General features: G+C 37.4%; 1 protein-coding gene across 2 annotated transcripts in view; it reads right to left on the bottom strand.

Annotated features, from left to right (window-relative positions):
- Nucleotides 1-2,285: 2,285 nt before the first annotated feature.
- Nucleotides 2,286-16,416, bottom strand: part of LOC100730743 (cadherin-11-like) — a 150,139-nt gene continuing 136,008 nt past the window's right edge. For both annotated transcript variants that reach the window (XM_063247442.1, XM_023565996.2), the window contains 2 exons: nt 5,427-5,678; nt 2,286-3,161 (listed from right to left, as the gene is read on the bottom strand). In XM_063247442.1, the coding sequence (XP_063103512.1) occupies nt 2,665-3,161; nt 5,427-5,678 (749 nt within the window). In that variant the 3' untranslated portion in view covers nt 2,286-2,664. The remainder of the gene's footprint in view (nt 3,162-5,426; nt 5,679-16,416) is intronic.

Below are 16,416 nucleotides of genomic sequence, written 5' to 3'. Positions count from 1 at the left end.
CCAAGATTCAATCTGCATACTCAAGTAGCCAGCATAGTGTCTGCAATATAAGATTTTGGTGGAAGAGTGTACCAATGATTGCAGGAATGAATGATAAATATAAATAATATCCATTATCTAAGGACAAGAGGAAGAAATAATATTCATTTTTAAGATTGTATTTATATCTTAAAGCAGTGATTATTTTTATAGTGAAATAAAGAAATGCTAGTTAAAGCAAGATTGCTTTTAAGGCAATATATTTCAAATGAAAAAGGACTCCACTAATCAGGAAAAACATTTTATTTTCAAGCTTCTAAGATGTTTCTACAAACAATAGAGTCTTAAAGTAAAAAAAAAAAAAAAAAAAAAAAAAAAAAAAAGTAAAAAGAAAAAAAAAAAAACAAGTATCTCTAACTATTGAAAAGTAGACAGCTTTTAAAAAACCTTTGACATAAAAACGTGAAAATGTAGTTGTCACTCTATCGCAAATACATTCCTAGAAAAAAGGATCATTCATGGTGATAGGGTTACTTACAGCGGCAGACTTGTTCAAGTGCTATTCTTATTCCTTTTGAGCTATTTCTTCATTTCAAATTTGTTTGGAGATCTGTGCAAATCTAGCAAAATATTCTTTGGATTACAAAAACTATATAAAAATTGAACACAACCTGCAATTATGGAAGTATTGCGAATGTTCGAATCTTCACTGCAGTGAAAGTGACATTGTCCACAGAATTGATTCTATTGAAGTGTTCAGCCAGTTTGATTTAAATGCAAAGTAAAACGGAAGTGAGCACTTCATAAAAACATTTCTTTGTATGCATTTTGACTGAATCATAAAAATAGTATACAACAAGGTACCGAGAAATGCTTGAAACAAACTTTCACAAAAAGTAAGAAAAAGAAGAAGATAATCTAAAAACTGTCGGTAATCCAAGAAAAAAACATATGCCCTGTAGTGTTTAGGGGGAAAGAGGGAAAGTGCTTATAGCATGATTTTCTGTGATCTTTCCCCAAGTATTGCTATGTTTCGACCTTTGGCCCAACTATACAAGTAAAATCTCCTTTACATAGTCCCAGTCCATGGGAAGCAAGACTGGATTTCAGATGATCCTGCCATATTAGCAATTCAAATGGAATTCACCCTCCAAATGCAACATTATCCCTGCTTTCATCTGAAGCTTACAGCTCAAAGCATATTCGAAAGCAAAATTTTTAAAGTGAAGTTCTCTTTCTCTTATCAAAACAAAATGCCACCTCACTTTAAGTAAAAATAACAGGAGGGGAAATGAGCAGTTTCTACTGTTGGAGTCCTACAACAGCCTGGTACGAACAATATAAAGAAAAAAAGAATAATATTGGAATCGAGGGGAAAATTAATATTTTGACATGTTACTCTTCCTTCCAACTCCCAAATGTTCCAGGTGGGGCATGAAATCTACACCTCGAACATTAAGAACTCTGATAGCCTCCATTCCCTCATGGATTCATCTCTCATAAATAGGGCAGTGTTGATACGTAAGATAAATGCATGTTATATAACATATTGCAAAATCATAGAGTGATCTATATGCCTAGCTTCCTTCTTCTCTAGAAGAGATGTGCAAAAACAAGCCAAGAGGCTAACACCAAGAGCTTACAAAACATGGTTTACATGACGTTACAGAATCTTGTCTGAGAAAAAAAAAATAACATTTATCAAATATATTTGATTTTAAATAAGCAACCAAAGCAACAGACAGACTATAACAGATCATAAATAGGATTACCAAAGATCACAATTAAATTAGAAATATAAATGGATCATTATAAATCCTTGATTTTTTTCAATGTTAAGAATCAAACCCAGAATTAAAAACAATCTTTTTTTATTTCAAAGATTGCTTCTTATATTTAAGCTCATATTAAAGCAACAGTACAATGTTCATAAAATATAAGTGTGATGCTGTAACATTTTCTTACATGTCAGAATACCAATATTTGCATGTATACTAAAATAAGAACTTTAAAATCCTACAAATAGATACATTAAAAATGACATAGAAATAGGGCACTTCCCACTGAAACAAAACAGTTATATCTAGCACGTATTAGTTTAAGATGAAAGTAGAAGCAAAAATATTTACAACAATCAGCAGTAACAAAATTAATGCTCAAGAGACATAATTGTACATTGTATTTTACATACATTGTATGGGTTTAAGCTGGTTGAATATTATATATTTCAAGTTTAAAAATGCACTACATATAGAGTGTCCATAGTTTAAGGCAAAATTACAGCTCAGAACTGTTGTCCTTTCTAATTTTCTGGAAGCTTCTTTGACAAATTAAAAAAAGAAGAAGAAGAAGAAGAAAGACTTAGATGTTCATAATACACAAATGATTTCCCTTCATTGTGAGTTCACCGTTAGAATCCTCCTTCACTTTAATATTTTGTATGCCAAGTGGTTTTTCTCTAGTGAGGTTGACAAACAACTTCAATATTTGCCTTTTTGTGGGAAAAGATACTTCACAGTATTTACCACTTTGATGTCCTTGCAGTTTTATTAAATGTATCCTCTCTGTAAAACTTTGCTTGTTTTAAATGAGTCTTCCCTTGATTTAAAAAAATACCTGTTTACACATCTTCTAGATTTGTGAGAACCCAGACAGTTCTTTAAGGTCAAATTTGTATCTTTGTTGTTAACAGTCGTCATCAAAAGTGTCTTTGGAACAGTACAAGTCTACTAATTTCTTAAAACGAGGTCCCCAGTTATGTAGATAGTCATAGTCGAAGTCTGAATCTGTGGTGGCAGACTCTAAGGAGCTCAGGGACCCGGCCACGGAGCCCCTGCCCTCGTAGCCATAGATTTGGATGGAGTCATAGGGCGGGGCGGTGGGGTCATTATCTGCCTCCTGTATCTTGGTGTTGATGAAGTCGTCCACATCCACGCTGTTGGGTGCTGGCCGGAGCCCAGGTCTAGGCATGTACTGATACTCAGGTTTGATGTCTTTGCGGGGGATAAAGCCATTGATACCATCAGGGTTCTGGAGGGTGGCGATATCAAAGGCTTCCGTGTCTTCCTCACCACCTCCTTCATCATCATAAGTAATGATGTTCTCACGGACATCTTCTTCCTCAAAAACGATGAGTGGTTCTTCTTTTTGCCTTCTCAACGTCACGAACAAGACTACAATGACTACAAGGGGAAGAAAAATGAAAGAAAATAAGCTTAGGTGAAGCCCAGTTTCCCTGGATTCTTTTCCTAGAGGAGTTCAGCTTTCTGTAAACCATTAAATGTGCAAATGCTTCAGAAACCGGGTGCATCCTAGGAAATGAGAGTGCTGCCTGGAATTCCCAGAGACATGCAGACCTGCCCTTTGCCTGTCTCTGTTGGTGGAAAATGCTCCCAGGTAAACATTATGTGCAGTAACTTGGCAGATTGGAACTATTTTAAACTTTTGCCACAGGAATCCCAGTGCTTTTTGGAAGTCGTCTTCCTAAGAAATGGGAAGATTCTAAAGGTGTTGGCTTAGAGTTTCTTAAAGAAGCCTAATGCTGTTATTTGCTTTTGCAAATGGAGCTGGCTGGATTCTCACATTTACAAATGAGGACCTTTAGAGAACCTTCTTTTAAGAATGAAAACTATATCCTGCCCAAAGATCTGGGGAGAAGCATGAGCCCTGCTCTATAACAATAGAAACCTTAGCACGCGTGTGGGTAGAGAGCATATTAAAAACAAAAACTCAGAAGAATAATCTTCTATTTATTTTAAATTTTAAAAACCACACACAATCCAGTACCTTTTCTGGGTAAGGTGTTCTATTAGAATGGACAATCTAGGAGAATGAGCAGTCATTTATAAAGAGAGTTGAGACACTGCTTATTCTGTATCAGTTCTCTCCATTTCTTCTCAACCCTACCAAGAAGATTCCCTCACACATTTAACAAGATGGAAGGAAATGTTTGTGGTTGCCTTTGGAAAGGGAACTGAGATTTCCCTGGGTCCACACCACTCTAAGTTTCAGGGACGGGGGCCCAGCCCTTGTGCTGGTCTTTATGGGGTCTCCGAGCTCTGTGATTTGTTCCTGAAAGCACTTTCGTCTCCAGCACCTATCATTCCTTTTCACTTTCTTTGCCTGGTTGATTCTTTTTTATTTTTCATTATGGCAATCTTTACTGATTTCCTACCTTGACACCAGACAGGCTATGCACCTGCTTTTCTACACATGCACCTGTTCTTGCCATCTTCATTACATCCATCATGTGATTTAGACTTTCGTCTATCCCTGTATGCATCCTTTAGGGCTCCTCCTCTTTTGTTCACTCTACCTGGATACCCAACCATCCCAGCCCCTTTCACCAGCTAGGAAACACATTCTGTTTCTGACATAAATTTTATGTCTTCAAAGAAGAAGTCTCTGAACCTCTTCAGGCAGCGACATGTACTTTTTGCTTTCTGCAGGCAATGTCCTTTGTCTACACTTTTCTGTAAGCACTTATCAGGTATCTCTGTCTGTTTGTTCATGCATACCTTCCTTGATAGACTATAGCCTCATCCAGCACAGAAATATTGTGCAAGATTTTTTTTTAATGCCTCAAGGTTTAATATGGGGCCTGGTTCCCAGATAATACTGCACTACTAATTTTTGAACTGAGTTCAGTGGCTCCTTCCTAAGGAGTCAGCCCCATTATTCATTCAGTGGAGAATTAAACATCTTGATAAAAGCATGTTTGATGTCAGACATATCTGAGTTTGAATGGCAACTTTTGTCAATCAGTGTGCTGAGTACATAGGATAAATGATTGAATCTTCCTGAAATCCAGCAGAGGGAGAATATTTTAGCATCTGCATATGGCTTTTTTACAGAGTGGATCATGGGTGGACTGAAGTGCAAAAGAGGGGAACCTATCTCAGCGGGCAAGTGCAGGAAAATCTCCCAGGGATCTGCATAAACTAAGATGTGCACACAGATATTCTAGATCCTAATGATAGGGAAGGTCACAGCCTGGCTTCATCCAGCAAACCTTCATCCTGTTCCTTGAGTCCTGCCTGCACTATCTTTAAGGTTGTAAATATTATTTCTGCATCTTACTAACCTTTTTTCTTTCTCTTATGAGACAAAACATTTCCTCATATACCAGGCCCCTCTTTAAATTCATTATCTGCAAACTATTTCTTGGATGCATTTCCAGCCCCTTCATGGCATCTTCCACTGTGTACGTCTGTGATGTCTGGCAAAATCGTCATCATAGCCTTTCCTTCCCTCCACTTGCATGCTTGTTAAATTGCACGCCATGCCCGCTGTGCTATAGAACTCATGGGCGCAGGAAATTCTTACTTGTATTTCGTTTAAACCATGTCCACATTGCAGCACATGGCCTGGTAACCAGCTCATAACTGAGAAATACATGGTCAAGGATGCACATCCAGCTGTACTAAGTGACAAGGGAGATCCCTTACCCAGGAGAATGACGATGCAGGCAAGGATGGCGATGAGTGCCCCTGTGCTCAGACCAGCATTCAGGATGTAGGCCTCAGCATTACAGGACAGCAGCACGCCATTCACGTCGCACCCACAGACTTTGATGGTGAGGGTGTTGGTACTACTCATGGGTGGAATGCCACCATCACTGATCACTATGGGCAGGAGGTATAAGTCCTGCTTCTGCCGACTGAATCCTCCATGCTGAGCATAGATGCCTGCAGTGTTATCTGTTGGAACAGGAGGTGCTTTCAGATCAAGACTTTTCCAGTCACAGTTGCATTCAGCTTGCCAAATTTGAGCATACCCTTTTCACTGTAAAGGTTAATAACCACAATTCTTCCCACTTGTTCTTTTAGTATCTATAGAGGCAATAGACATTTGGCTTGATAGCGTCAAGGAACCATCTGCATTTTGGAACAAAACTCAGCAATTGCATTTTTCCAGTTGGTGGGTACTGAATGCCTTCCCTGGTAAGTTAACCACAGCAGATTCTGCTTGAGTGTTCACCCTCTGCCTCGAAAGCCATGAGCTTTAGCTTTGTACTCTAAATAATCATATCATATAATTAAATATTTCAACGAGTGTGAGCACAAGCCGTGCTCATGCTTTTGCCTGCTTCACTACAAGAATGTTGCAAGTTTTATTCGTTTTTAAGAGGAACTCCCAACTCTCCCATCAATTTTGCCTAAACAATTCACCCAGTTATGAGTCAGTCTTCTTTAAAGTGGAAATCCGATATAAAATTTGTAGCTGATTCAATGTTTGTATAAAATTCAAACATAATCAACCACCCTGGTTAAACACATCAACCTCTCCTGCTTAAAACACCTCTACTTTCTCTTTGCCCATGTAACACAGTCCGCATCTACAAAGTGGGCCAACTGCTTCCTTCACCTACATTAGATCTTGCCTGCCAGCCTCATACCCTGCCTCTTTTCACATCCTGCTTCTTCTCACATGAATTGACGCAGCCCCAAATGGAGAAATAATTTTTAGTTTCCAAGTCTGCCATGGTTTTCCATACTCCTTGAGTCTCTCTCCACTCGTCGCTCTCTGTGCCCAAATCTATTCCTTTTATCAAGTGAGTAAAACTTGTCAAAGCTTGAAACTGAATCCCAAAGTTACCTCTTCTAGAAGGCTTCCCTAGACCTCTTCACCATCCATTTCTTTGCAATGTCCTCCACTGTGAATTCCTATAGAAATTGGTATCCTATTCATTCCTCTGTCACGATTTGTTGCCATAACCACTTTGACCTCACTAAGACCGTGAACCTCCAGAGAACAGGCAATTTTATCTGATTCATCTCTGCCTCTCCAGGCCCAGATATACAGCAGATGTTTAATAAATATTTGTTGAACAAATAGTTGAACTATACTCTGGGAAAAGTTTAACTAAAATTCCAGATGTTGTTTTTCATGTATTTGTCAATCTTGTATAAGATTTGCCCCTAAAATGTTTCCTCATCCACATATTTGTCCACTAGCCTCCAATATTTTTTCCAGAATATATTTTCTGGAAGGAAAACCTGGATGTTATATAACAGCAAAAATTTGATTATGCTCAATCAAATTGTGCACACACACACACACACACACACACACACAAATGCATGCACAGATATCTTCTCATATGTGCTTGTTTGTTTGTAGATTGAGAAGCAGTAATTTAAACAGGAGGAGTGACACAGGCATATAGTCCCAGCTTTCTGGGAGTCTGAAGCAGTGGTCTCACAATTTTGAGCCTAGCTTGGGCAAACCTGTGACTCAGTGAGACCCTGTCATGATACAAAAATTAAAAAAAAAAAGAAGATATTGGGGATACATCTTAGTGCAAAGGCACTGGTTTCAATCCTCAGCACCCCCAGCAACAGAAGAAGAAAAATAAAAAAGCAGTAGAATGCTTTCAACAACATTCTAGGAGGCCCCAAACTGCCAGGCTTTAGAAAGACTCAGCAACATAAATTTGTTTCTGTAATAAGAAACAATATTTTACACTCTAAAAATTAAACGTGCAGACATTAGGTTAAGGAAAATCTAGTGTATTCTCTGTGGGACCATTATGGCAGATTCAGCCTCATATAAGATGAGCAGACATTCTGAATACTGCAGTAGGTAAGGTGTGCATTTTCACTGGCTTCGTCGGGCCTTGCAGAGACAGATTTTCATCCTTTCACTACCAGCACCTCAGTGGACAGAAGGCAAAACAGTTATCCTTCATTCCTATATTTTCTGATTTCTGTATGGCTGGAATATTTTGCTCTTATTGCTAAAGAGAAGGGTAAACTTGCCAAATAAAATTTGGCCTGCTGTCTATTGTTTACTTTTCTAAATTAATCACTAAGTCACTCTCCCATATCAGCAGGTAAATTTACAAATTATAATAAATTATTTCAAAATGTAAGTTTACTGTCTTTTTCTTGTTTTATACTTAAGACTTTCATAAAATATAACAACATCTTACCAACTTTACTGTCCTGAAAAGTCATTAATTCCTTCACAAATAAAAATGAATATTAAACATTTTAGAAGAAAAGAAAATCAAATTTCTTAGCCATGTGTAACTCTGATATGAAAGACATCCACAGATTATTTATTTAGGTTTCTATTTGGTACTCAGTTACCGTGGTGTCACGAGTAAAGGGAATGTGAACAGAGAAGTTTTATTTCTGTAAACTGGTGGAAGTCATGATTTAAATCTATACTTCAATGAGCCAGCCATACACGACTACACAGTTAGATCACAGCAGGCTGGCTTGTACATGAAGGTAATTGAAACTCACACATTAATGGAAAACGTGGGCCTGAGCACAGCACCAGCATGTGAACTCAAGATGCTTTATGTTCTGAGCAGCTGAGCCTTCTCAGACACTCTGAAGCTATGACATGAAAGCTCATCAGAGTGCCAGGCTGACTGAACCATTTAGAATCTCAGAGGATAGATCAGTAGACTTTCACAGACTTCTTTAGAAATCTCTTCTAGCAAAACATGTTTCACATACAGACTTTAAGATGAACTCAAGAGCTGGGCAAGAGTTAGACTGAGGGTCCTTCTAGAAATAATAATTGGATGCTTTACGATGATTACTCTTTTCCCCATCTAGAGCCTCATTTACTTATCTTTGAAAGGGGACCAGATTATATCAAGTGTGCCGCATGGAGTTGTTACTGGAATTAAATCATAAAACACTCAGTGTTTCCCTCTGTGCTGTGCTTCCAGAGGGCTCTGGGAATCCTTCCACAGAAAGCTTAATACCCAGTGTGGACTCCTCCAGGCCTACAGACCTGGTGGTAGATAGTCTTGTCTTACAGTCTGGCTTGACACTTAGATTATTAATGTTGCTTGAGTCAATAAAACTTTTCCTCCTTCATCTAAGTAGTTCAGCTATCAATGGAGAGTGAGCTTCTTTCAAAAGGAGCAATCATTCCTTAGATAAACGTGGTTATACACCCATTGCAATCACAGCCCTCTGGAAGCCTGAGGTAGGAAGATTAGAAGTTCAAGTGGAGCTGGGACAACTTAATAATGCAGTGAGACTGACTCAAAATAAAACATGAAGGGTCCAAAGATGCAGATCAGTGCAGAAGGCCCTGGTCTCCATTCCTAGTATTGAGAATGGCTGGGGAGGAGGCATTCTTGAGCCTTTAGCATCATGGCCCGCAGTGGACTTTCTTGTGATCCACTCTGATCATTGATGATAAAACAGTCACTATGATCCAAAACAACTGAAAATCAAATTCAGACACACACGTGGAAAAAGAAACAAACTAATAACCATAATAAAACCTTTCTTCTGGGAAGGAGTCTTGCATCTTCACTTAAATTGCAGATTCTTTTTCATCTACATTATGAACTATAACCAGTCATTTTGTCTTTGACAAGGTCTAATGCTTTGGATATTTACATGACTGAGATATAAGGATTACCCAAGGAAAAAACAAAACAAACAAACAAACAAAAAAAAAAAAAGACCAGTAAAGACACATTTTCAAGGAAGTGAAAGAGTGACTCTATGGTTAATAAGATGAGCCAGAAAATGTTCTATCAATTTAAAAGTTTCCTCCAAGAGATTTCTTAGACTCTTCTTCTATCTATTCAAGGCTCTAACAAGCAAAGCATCCAGTCTTAGATACCCAAAGATTTTCTGTATGACTCTTCCATATATAAGTTGCCTGGCTTTAGACATACTAAGTGATTTTCCTGAGTTTCTTGGTTGTAATCTAAAATACTAATATGTGAAGGTTAAATTTATTTCCATTCATAAAGGTACACAGCACAGTGCCAGTCTATTGGAGAGGCTCAGCAAATATTAATTCTTTCCTGGAAGCCATCCTCTTTGGGCAGTAGACTAATGAGGAAGAAAAACTTACTGGCAAGGAGAGGAAAATAAATTCTTGGAAAAGTCATCACAGCTTTGAATGCAATTTCCCACACAGAAGGGCTTACCATCCAAAGGTAAGAAACTAGTTCACAATCCTGCGTCCTGGGCAACATGTTTTCCAAGATAAGAAAATGTTTTTCAAGCCCTTTGGTTTTCATCTTGTTACCCAGGGTTTTGTAACCGGTTCCAATGTTTTTCCACTTCGGCAAAAACTTGAAAAAAAAACCCCATTAATTACTAGTGTATGTCATGCACAAATTGTAGTATTTCTATTAGTGGAAATGTATCTCAGGTTTCAGGCTTTCATGTCTGAAACCTGAACTCCTAATCATATGCTAGTTTTACCTGTATACTTTTTCATTATAACAACAAAATACAGAAGTGTGTGATAATGATGGTCTCCATGGCACCAGTTTGGGAATACAAGTACAAGGGTTATGATGATGATGCAGTCCAAGGAAGGGAAACATATAATCTGACACTAAAAGTAAAACTGTGATGAAGGAGCTGCCCTTGAGAGTTGGGCTGTTCTAGTGCCAGGGTTGCATTTGGGGGAAAAAGCCATTAAAGGAAAATGGGCTTAGTTTGAAAACTTGGAAGTGAACCAGCTTGGAGCAAAGGGCACGCATAGTCTACTGCCCTCATGATGGAGACAGAAGGGCTTGACCTAAGCTTAAGGAACCATTCACCACAGCTGCCTCCCTGAAACATTTAGCATACCTTTTCCTTGACACCACTTTTCCTCTGCGTATCTCCTTTCTGAAGGTGTACAGTCTGCTCTGTGTGACCTGATCTGAGACCTTTTAGCCTGAAATTACTGGCCATGGGCCACAATTTTTGGAGATTCTTTTCTTTAGACTAATGAAGACTGAATAATCTAGACAAACCCTTGCTACCAGGAAGATATTTTTGTGACTTTTGAGAGGAATCCACTTACTCTACATTGCTGTAGTAACTGCAGAAACAAAATAAATCCATCTACTATAAAAATACCACTCAACAAACAAAAAAAAACTGATCCACACTTGAACACCATCAGTATCAGAATAATCATTTGATTGCATTCCTCTTAGCCCACTCTACTTTCCATAGGAATGTGGCAATAACTCTATAAAGATAAGAATATATACATTTACATATATATATATATATATATATATATATATATATATATAATCTATATCTGTGCATATGTGTATGCATAGATGTATTATAGGTGAAACATGTATTTCTGCACATATGCTCCAAAAGTTTCAGTGAAGATTTAAGCTTCATTGATTTTAGAAGAATATGTAGTATACAATTACAGAAAATATCATTTAAATAACTTATTATTCAGGATCCTTTTTAACTGGCTTAAATTTGCAATTTGTGAAAAAATAAAATTTTTGAAGTATTTCAATTTTTGGCATCTTTGAACAGAAGGACTGAAATAATGGAAATTTTAAATAAGATTTTTCAGTTTGTAGCATGTACACTTACGATGGTACTAGTGATCAAAGATGAACGTTTATGGGCTGGGGATTTAGCTCAGTGGCATAAGCGCCTGCCTTGCAAGCAGGCAGTCGTGAGTTCGATCCCAGGTACAGATAAAAAGGAAAAAGACAAAAACAAAACAAAGATGAATGTTTAGCCTGCATGCACATCTTTATTTTCTTGCCTTTAGGAACACACTAGGGGCTGTCTCTTCATTTGCTGCAAATCATGTATACGTTGCACATTTCACAGAAACATTTCACCACATACATTATGAAGTCACAAGAATATCCATATAATCCACCAAACAGTAACCTGTTTTGAGGGCACGAATCTTGTTTCCCTCATCTTTTCACTGGTATTAGAGAATTTAATGATATTTTCCGTGTTAACAGAATGAATGGCTGAACACTACTCTTTTTAGTATATCTCACATCAATCTGAACATTCCTCAAAGCCACAATTACTGATTCATTAGGTTGGAGTCATCTTTCAGTTTCCATCTTATTTGGTCCATCATTTCTGTGTCTGATCTGAGCAATACTGCCAATATTTATATCGCAAATACACGTCCTGATGAATATTTCCATTTTGTAATTATTGTTATTACATAGACTGAATGAGCATCAGATTTGTAACAAGCTTCTAACAGTGATGAGCCTTATTGCATGTTATTTTCACATGTTATCCCAAGGAATTTTTCAAAGAATGTGCAGAAAATGCAATTTCACTTATTGTGAAGGAAAGAAAACAGAAAAAATAAACACATTTTTACAGTAATAGATAAAATGTAAACAGAACAAGAATTCAACTTTTCTAGGTTCATTGTGCTTGTTTTACACACGGATCCTGAAATTATAATAGCATCACAAGTTGTTATGCTTTGTGTCTAGATAGCCCCCTAGAGCCTCATGTGGTCATGGTGGGGCTTTCCAGATGTGGATGGATCTAGAGCATGTGATTCTGCGATAAAAGATGCATGAGTAGTAAATTAGTCCATGGGTTAGTTTGGTATAGTTGCTGTGTGGATAAAGGGGAAGGCCCACATAGGTGTCAGTGCTACCTATCCCAACGGTGTGTGCACTGGATAAAATAAGAGTCAGAACTACTGCTGCTGCTTGCTGCTTGCTTCCTCACTATTGCACTGCTTTGCTGTTTTTCTGCCTTCTTCCCACTGTGAACTGTGTCTCTTTTGTGATGCCCAACTGCCATGCCATCCTGCCTTGCATCCAGCCAACTATCACCTGGAGCCTCTACAAACTCTGAGCTAAATAGACCTTTCTTGTTTTTACTTTGGGTGTCATATATTTTGTTTGAGCTACCAGGAAAGTCACTAAGACTTTGAACTAGTTCCTTTGTATTAAATTTTGACACTATATTTGGTTAATTGGATAGATACCATCATTGCCTACAAGTAGAACCAGAGCAATTTGATTATACATAAAATAATACCTCTTAGAAACCTAATAATTTTATGAGAGACAGACTCACGAAGAACCAAAGGTACTCACTTAACACCACTGTCTCCACAGCATTTACAAACACACACACACACACACACACACACACACACACACACACACATACCCTTCAAAGCAATGTGAAAAATATAAAGCCAAATCTATTGTTTTCCTAATATTTTGAAATGAAACTAATGTGACAATGAAGCAAATTCTATAAGCTGAGTCTTAAAATACCTATGAAAAAAGACTGTTTGACCCAAGACTCTAATACATAAAATATCTTCCAGTTTTATCCAGAAGTTACAAATCACTGTACTTGACAAGCAGATATTTTGTTGTGCCACAGAGAAATGAGAAATACTTAAGGAATATATAGTAAGAATGTGTCTTTGTGCATGTTTGAAATTCAGGGATTTGTGGTTGAAATGTCTCAGAATGCAGTGTGTTGTTAGTGACATAATTTTTATTATTACTTTGTATGATTTTTTTTTTTTTGGTCTTTTTCCTTTTTATCAGTAATGGGGATGGAACTCACGACTGCCTGATTGCAAGGCAGGCGCTTATGCTGCTGAGCTAAATCCTCAGCCCCTACATTGTATCATTTTTACAATCAACTTTCCCTTGACATTTGTTTAAAAATATTTTCCTTGGTAGAAGGCTCTCTCTCTCTCTCTCTCTCTCTCTCTCTCTCTCTCTCTCTCTCTCAGAGTAGAGAAAAGAAAATTATAGTACATAAAGTAGTTGATTAACCTAAGTACAGTGACCAGAATTTCAGACAAAGGTAAGACATTCAGGGACTTTGCATGAGTTACTTAAATTAGTTTCTGAGAGAATTCTGAAAGAAAGATACAGCTGATCCTCTAAGATTGTTTGATTTTTTGTTGTTGTTGTTTTTGTGTTGAAGAGGAATTGGTTCCCAGACAAAATGTGTTCTGCATGGAAAAAAAAAAAAACTATAGCAATAAATATCAGGCAGGAAAGGAACATAATTATTTACATAAGTGAAACGGCAGGGCATTAAAAGACATCTGCCATTTTGATCTGCCAACAAAGCGTTTTCCATATTGGAACAATTAACAGGGAAAAATCTGTCCCACAAAAATCTGTCTGACTCTCTGTAAATTAGAGAAGTGAAAAATCAGAAGTGTATTTGGATATTCTTTGGTTCTGCTTATAAAAAAGAAATGTCCATAATTTATTATTTTAAAAAATAGAAAGAAATAAAAGGTTTATCCTGGGAGCAGCTGTCTTAACTATATTACTCAGTTAACCCTGATGTTTGTGCAACGTTTCTTGCTTGGTGGTGGTGGTTGTTGTTTAAACTGTACAAATTTAACTCTGTATCAGAGTTCATTTGATCTGCAGCTTGACCTATCTTGGATTATACTTGCAAAATAACTGTATTTTCAGATTATGTCTTTTTGGCTCCATCTCCTAGGTTCCCAATATAAATTTGTGGAAAAATAAGTAAATAAACAAATAAATGGAGAGAATGGGTTGGATGATGAAGCATTAATTTCTTCAAAATATTCTTACACCAAAGGATGACTTGTCTTTTTCAGCCTGAGTTTTACCACTATAATGATGAATCCCTGAAAAGTCCGAAAAATATAAAGTATTGCAAAGCATTTTCAAATTCGTTCTTTGACTTTTCAGTTCATGTATTCAGCCAAGCTATTTTGCTAAAATATTAAGATACTGGTCTCACCCAGCTCATACTCTTTTGGGAGACAAAGAATGCAATGCATAATTAGTATGCAGCGTAGTGAGAAAAATAATAGAATTAATGCTGTGTTCCTGAAACACAGAGAAAGCATTCATGATGACCTAAGATGCCTGGCAAAGCTTTACCTAAGAGTCATCTTCATCTAGAAGGAGGGAACAAAATATGTGGGAGAACACATTTCAGGCAGAGCAAAACTTTGAATATGACACACTTGGGAAAGTAGGCAAGGGTTCAAGTCTCTGTACCTTAAGGTTTAAATTAGGGAGAAAAGGAAATGCTAGAGCCAATTGAAATTGGGGTAGATCATGGAATATTTTACACACTGGGCTGTGAAATTTCAGTAAATTCCGTAGGAAAAGGAGAGCAAAAGAAGAATTTTAAAAAGAAGAGGAGATACGATAAGGGATAAGGTATGTTACTAATTAAGTAGATAAGACTGGAGTCAGGCAGACCTATTTGGAGACAACCACATAGTCAGCTCCTCTGCATGTCATTCTTTATGGCCACTTAGCCTACTATGGATCATGACTGTCTCCCAAGGCCTGTGGAATGAGGGATTGATCCTTAGCTTGGCACTGTGGAGAATGGAGGACCTCTAGGATTCCAGGTCTGGAAGGGGGTAGTCAGGTTACAGTGGGTGTGCTCTGAAGTGCTCTGGGGAATACTCATCTCTCCTCTTTTTTTTCCTTACCCTGGGCACCCTGAGGGGAACAGCTTTGCTGCACCACATGCCCTCGACCTAAATGTCCAGCCTTATCACAGGCACCACAGCAACAGGCCAGCTAAGCCTAAACTGAAACCTACACACATGTGAACCAAAATAAAACCTTCCTTTTTTAAAGTTGATTATGTCAGGTGCTTTGTTATAGCATCAGAAAGATGAATAACAACTACCAATATTAGGTATGCTTTTGCAAGAAAACTGATTTTCCTCAGTGTGCTTCTGAAAACTCCCTTGAAGTCAGAGACTGCATATAACAGTTTATCTTTTCATGAAAAGAGAAGGTAAAAAGAGATTGTAATGGAGCAATTAGAAATATGTACTGTTTAATAAAATCCTCACTGACACTAAGTGCTGAAGAGACATCATTAGAGAAGTTCAAATAAAGTAAAGAATTCTTCATAGGGGTCAAAAAGTTTCTAGGAACAATCTCCAGTGCTTTTGCTATTGTTATACAGAAACCATATCTAAACTCTATGTTTCACTGCATTGCTCAAATTATAAAACTATCTTCAATTTATTTATTTTAAATTGTGAGATGGAGTCTTTATTACATTGAACCCTAAATCTTGGGTTCAATCTTTCTGCTTCACCATCTTGAGGAGCTGACATTACAGAGGCATGCCCCTGAAGTAAGCTCAAAACTATGTTCTAATAAGCAAGTAACCACATGGTTTGAAAAAACTCCAATTTTCATGGACTTAGCCTATTGCCAAGCAAGCAGCCCTCAGGCTTTGGCATCCTGAGATGTATTCCAATCGTATGCTCAGCATTTGGTATTTCTGTGCCTTTACTGTTCAAAATACCAGCTCCACTCATGAGTTAAAGGAGGTACAGAACTTGGTAATTTTCATATGAAAATTGTTCCTTTTTTAGTGGTACAGAGCAGAATTAGGCATTTATTCTCTAAGCCTTGTGCTTTCCTCTACATTTTATCAAATGTTGATTGTTTAGAAGAACAGGTTAGAAAATTACTGCTGTGAGGTTCAATATTATAATTTTTCAATTTAATTATTTTATTCAATCATACACATGTTTATGGATGAGTAAAGCAAATGATAGCAATGATACAAGGAACAGGGACAGGAATTAGGATCATTCTATTAATACAAGGTACTCAAAATACTCATTAAGTGGTATGGTGTTATTTGAAAGGGCACTTGGGTTGATTGCAATTGTACTAATTTAAACTCTAAGGTA

The sequence above is a fragment of the Cavia porcellus genome, unplaced genomic scaffold (assembly GCF_034190915.1).
Source record: "Cavia porcellus strain 051 isolate PalLab524CR breed Dunkin Hartley unplaced genomic scaffold, mCavPor4.1 scaffold_4, whole genome shotgun sequence".
Classification (NCBI taxonomy): Eukaryota; Metazoa; Chordata; class Mammalia; order Rodentia; family Caviidae; genus Cavia; species Cavia porcellus.
Note: the sequence above shows the minus strand (reverse complement) of the source record. Positions and strands in the feature narration are given on the sequence as shown.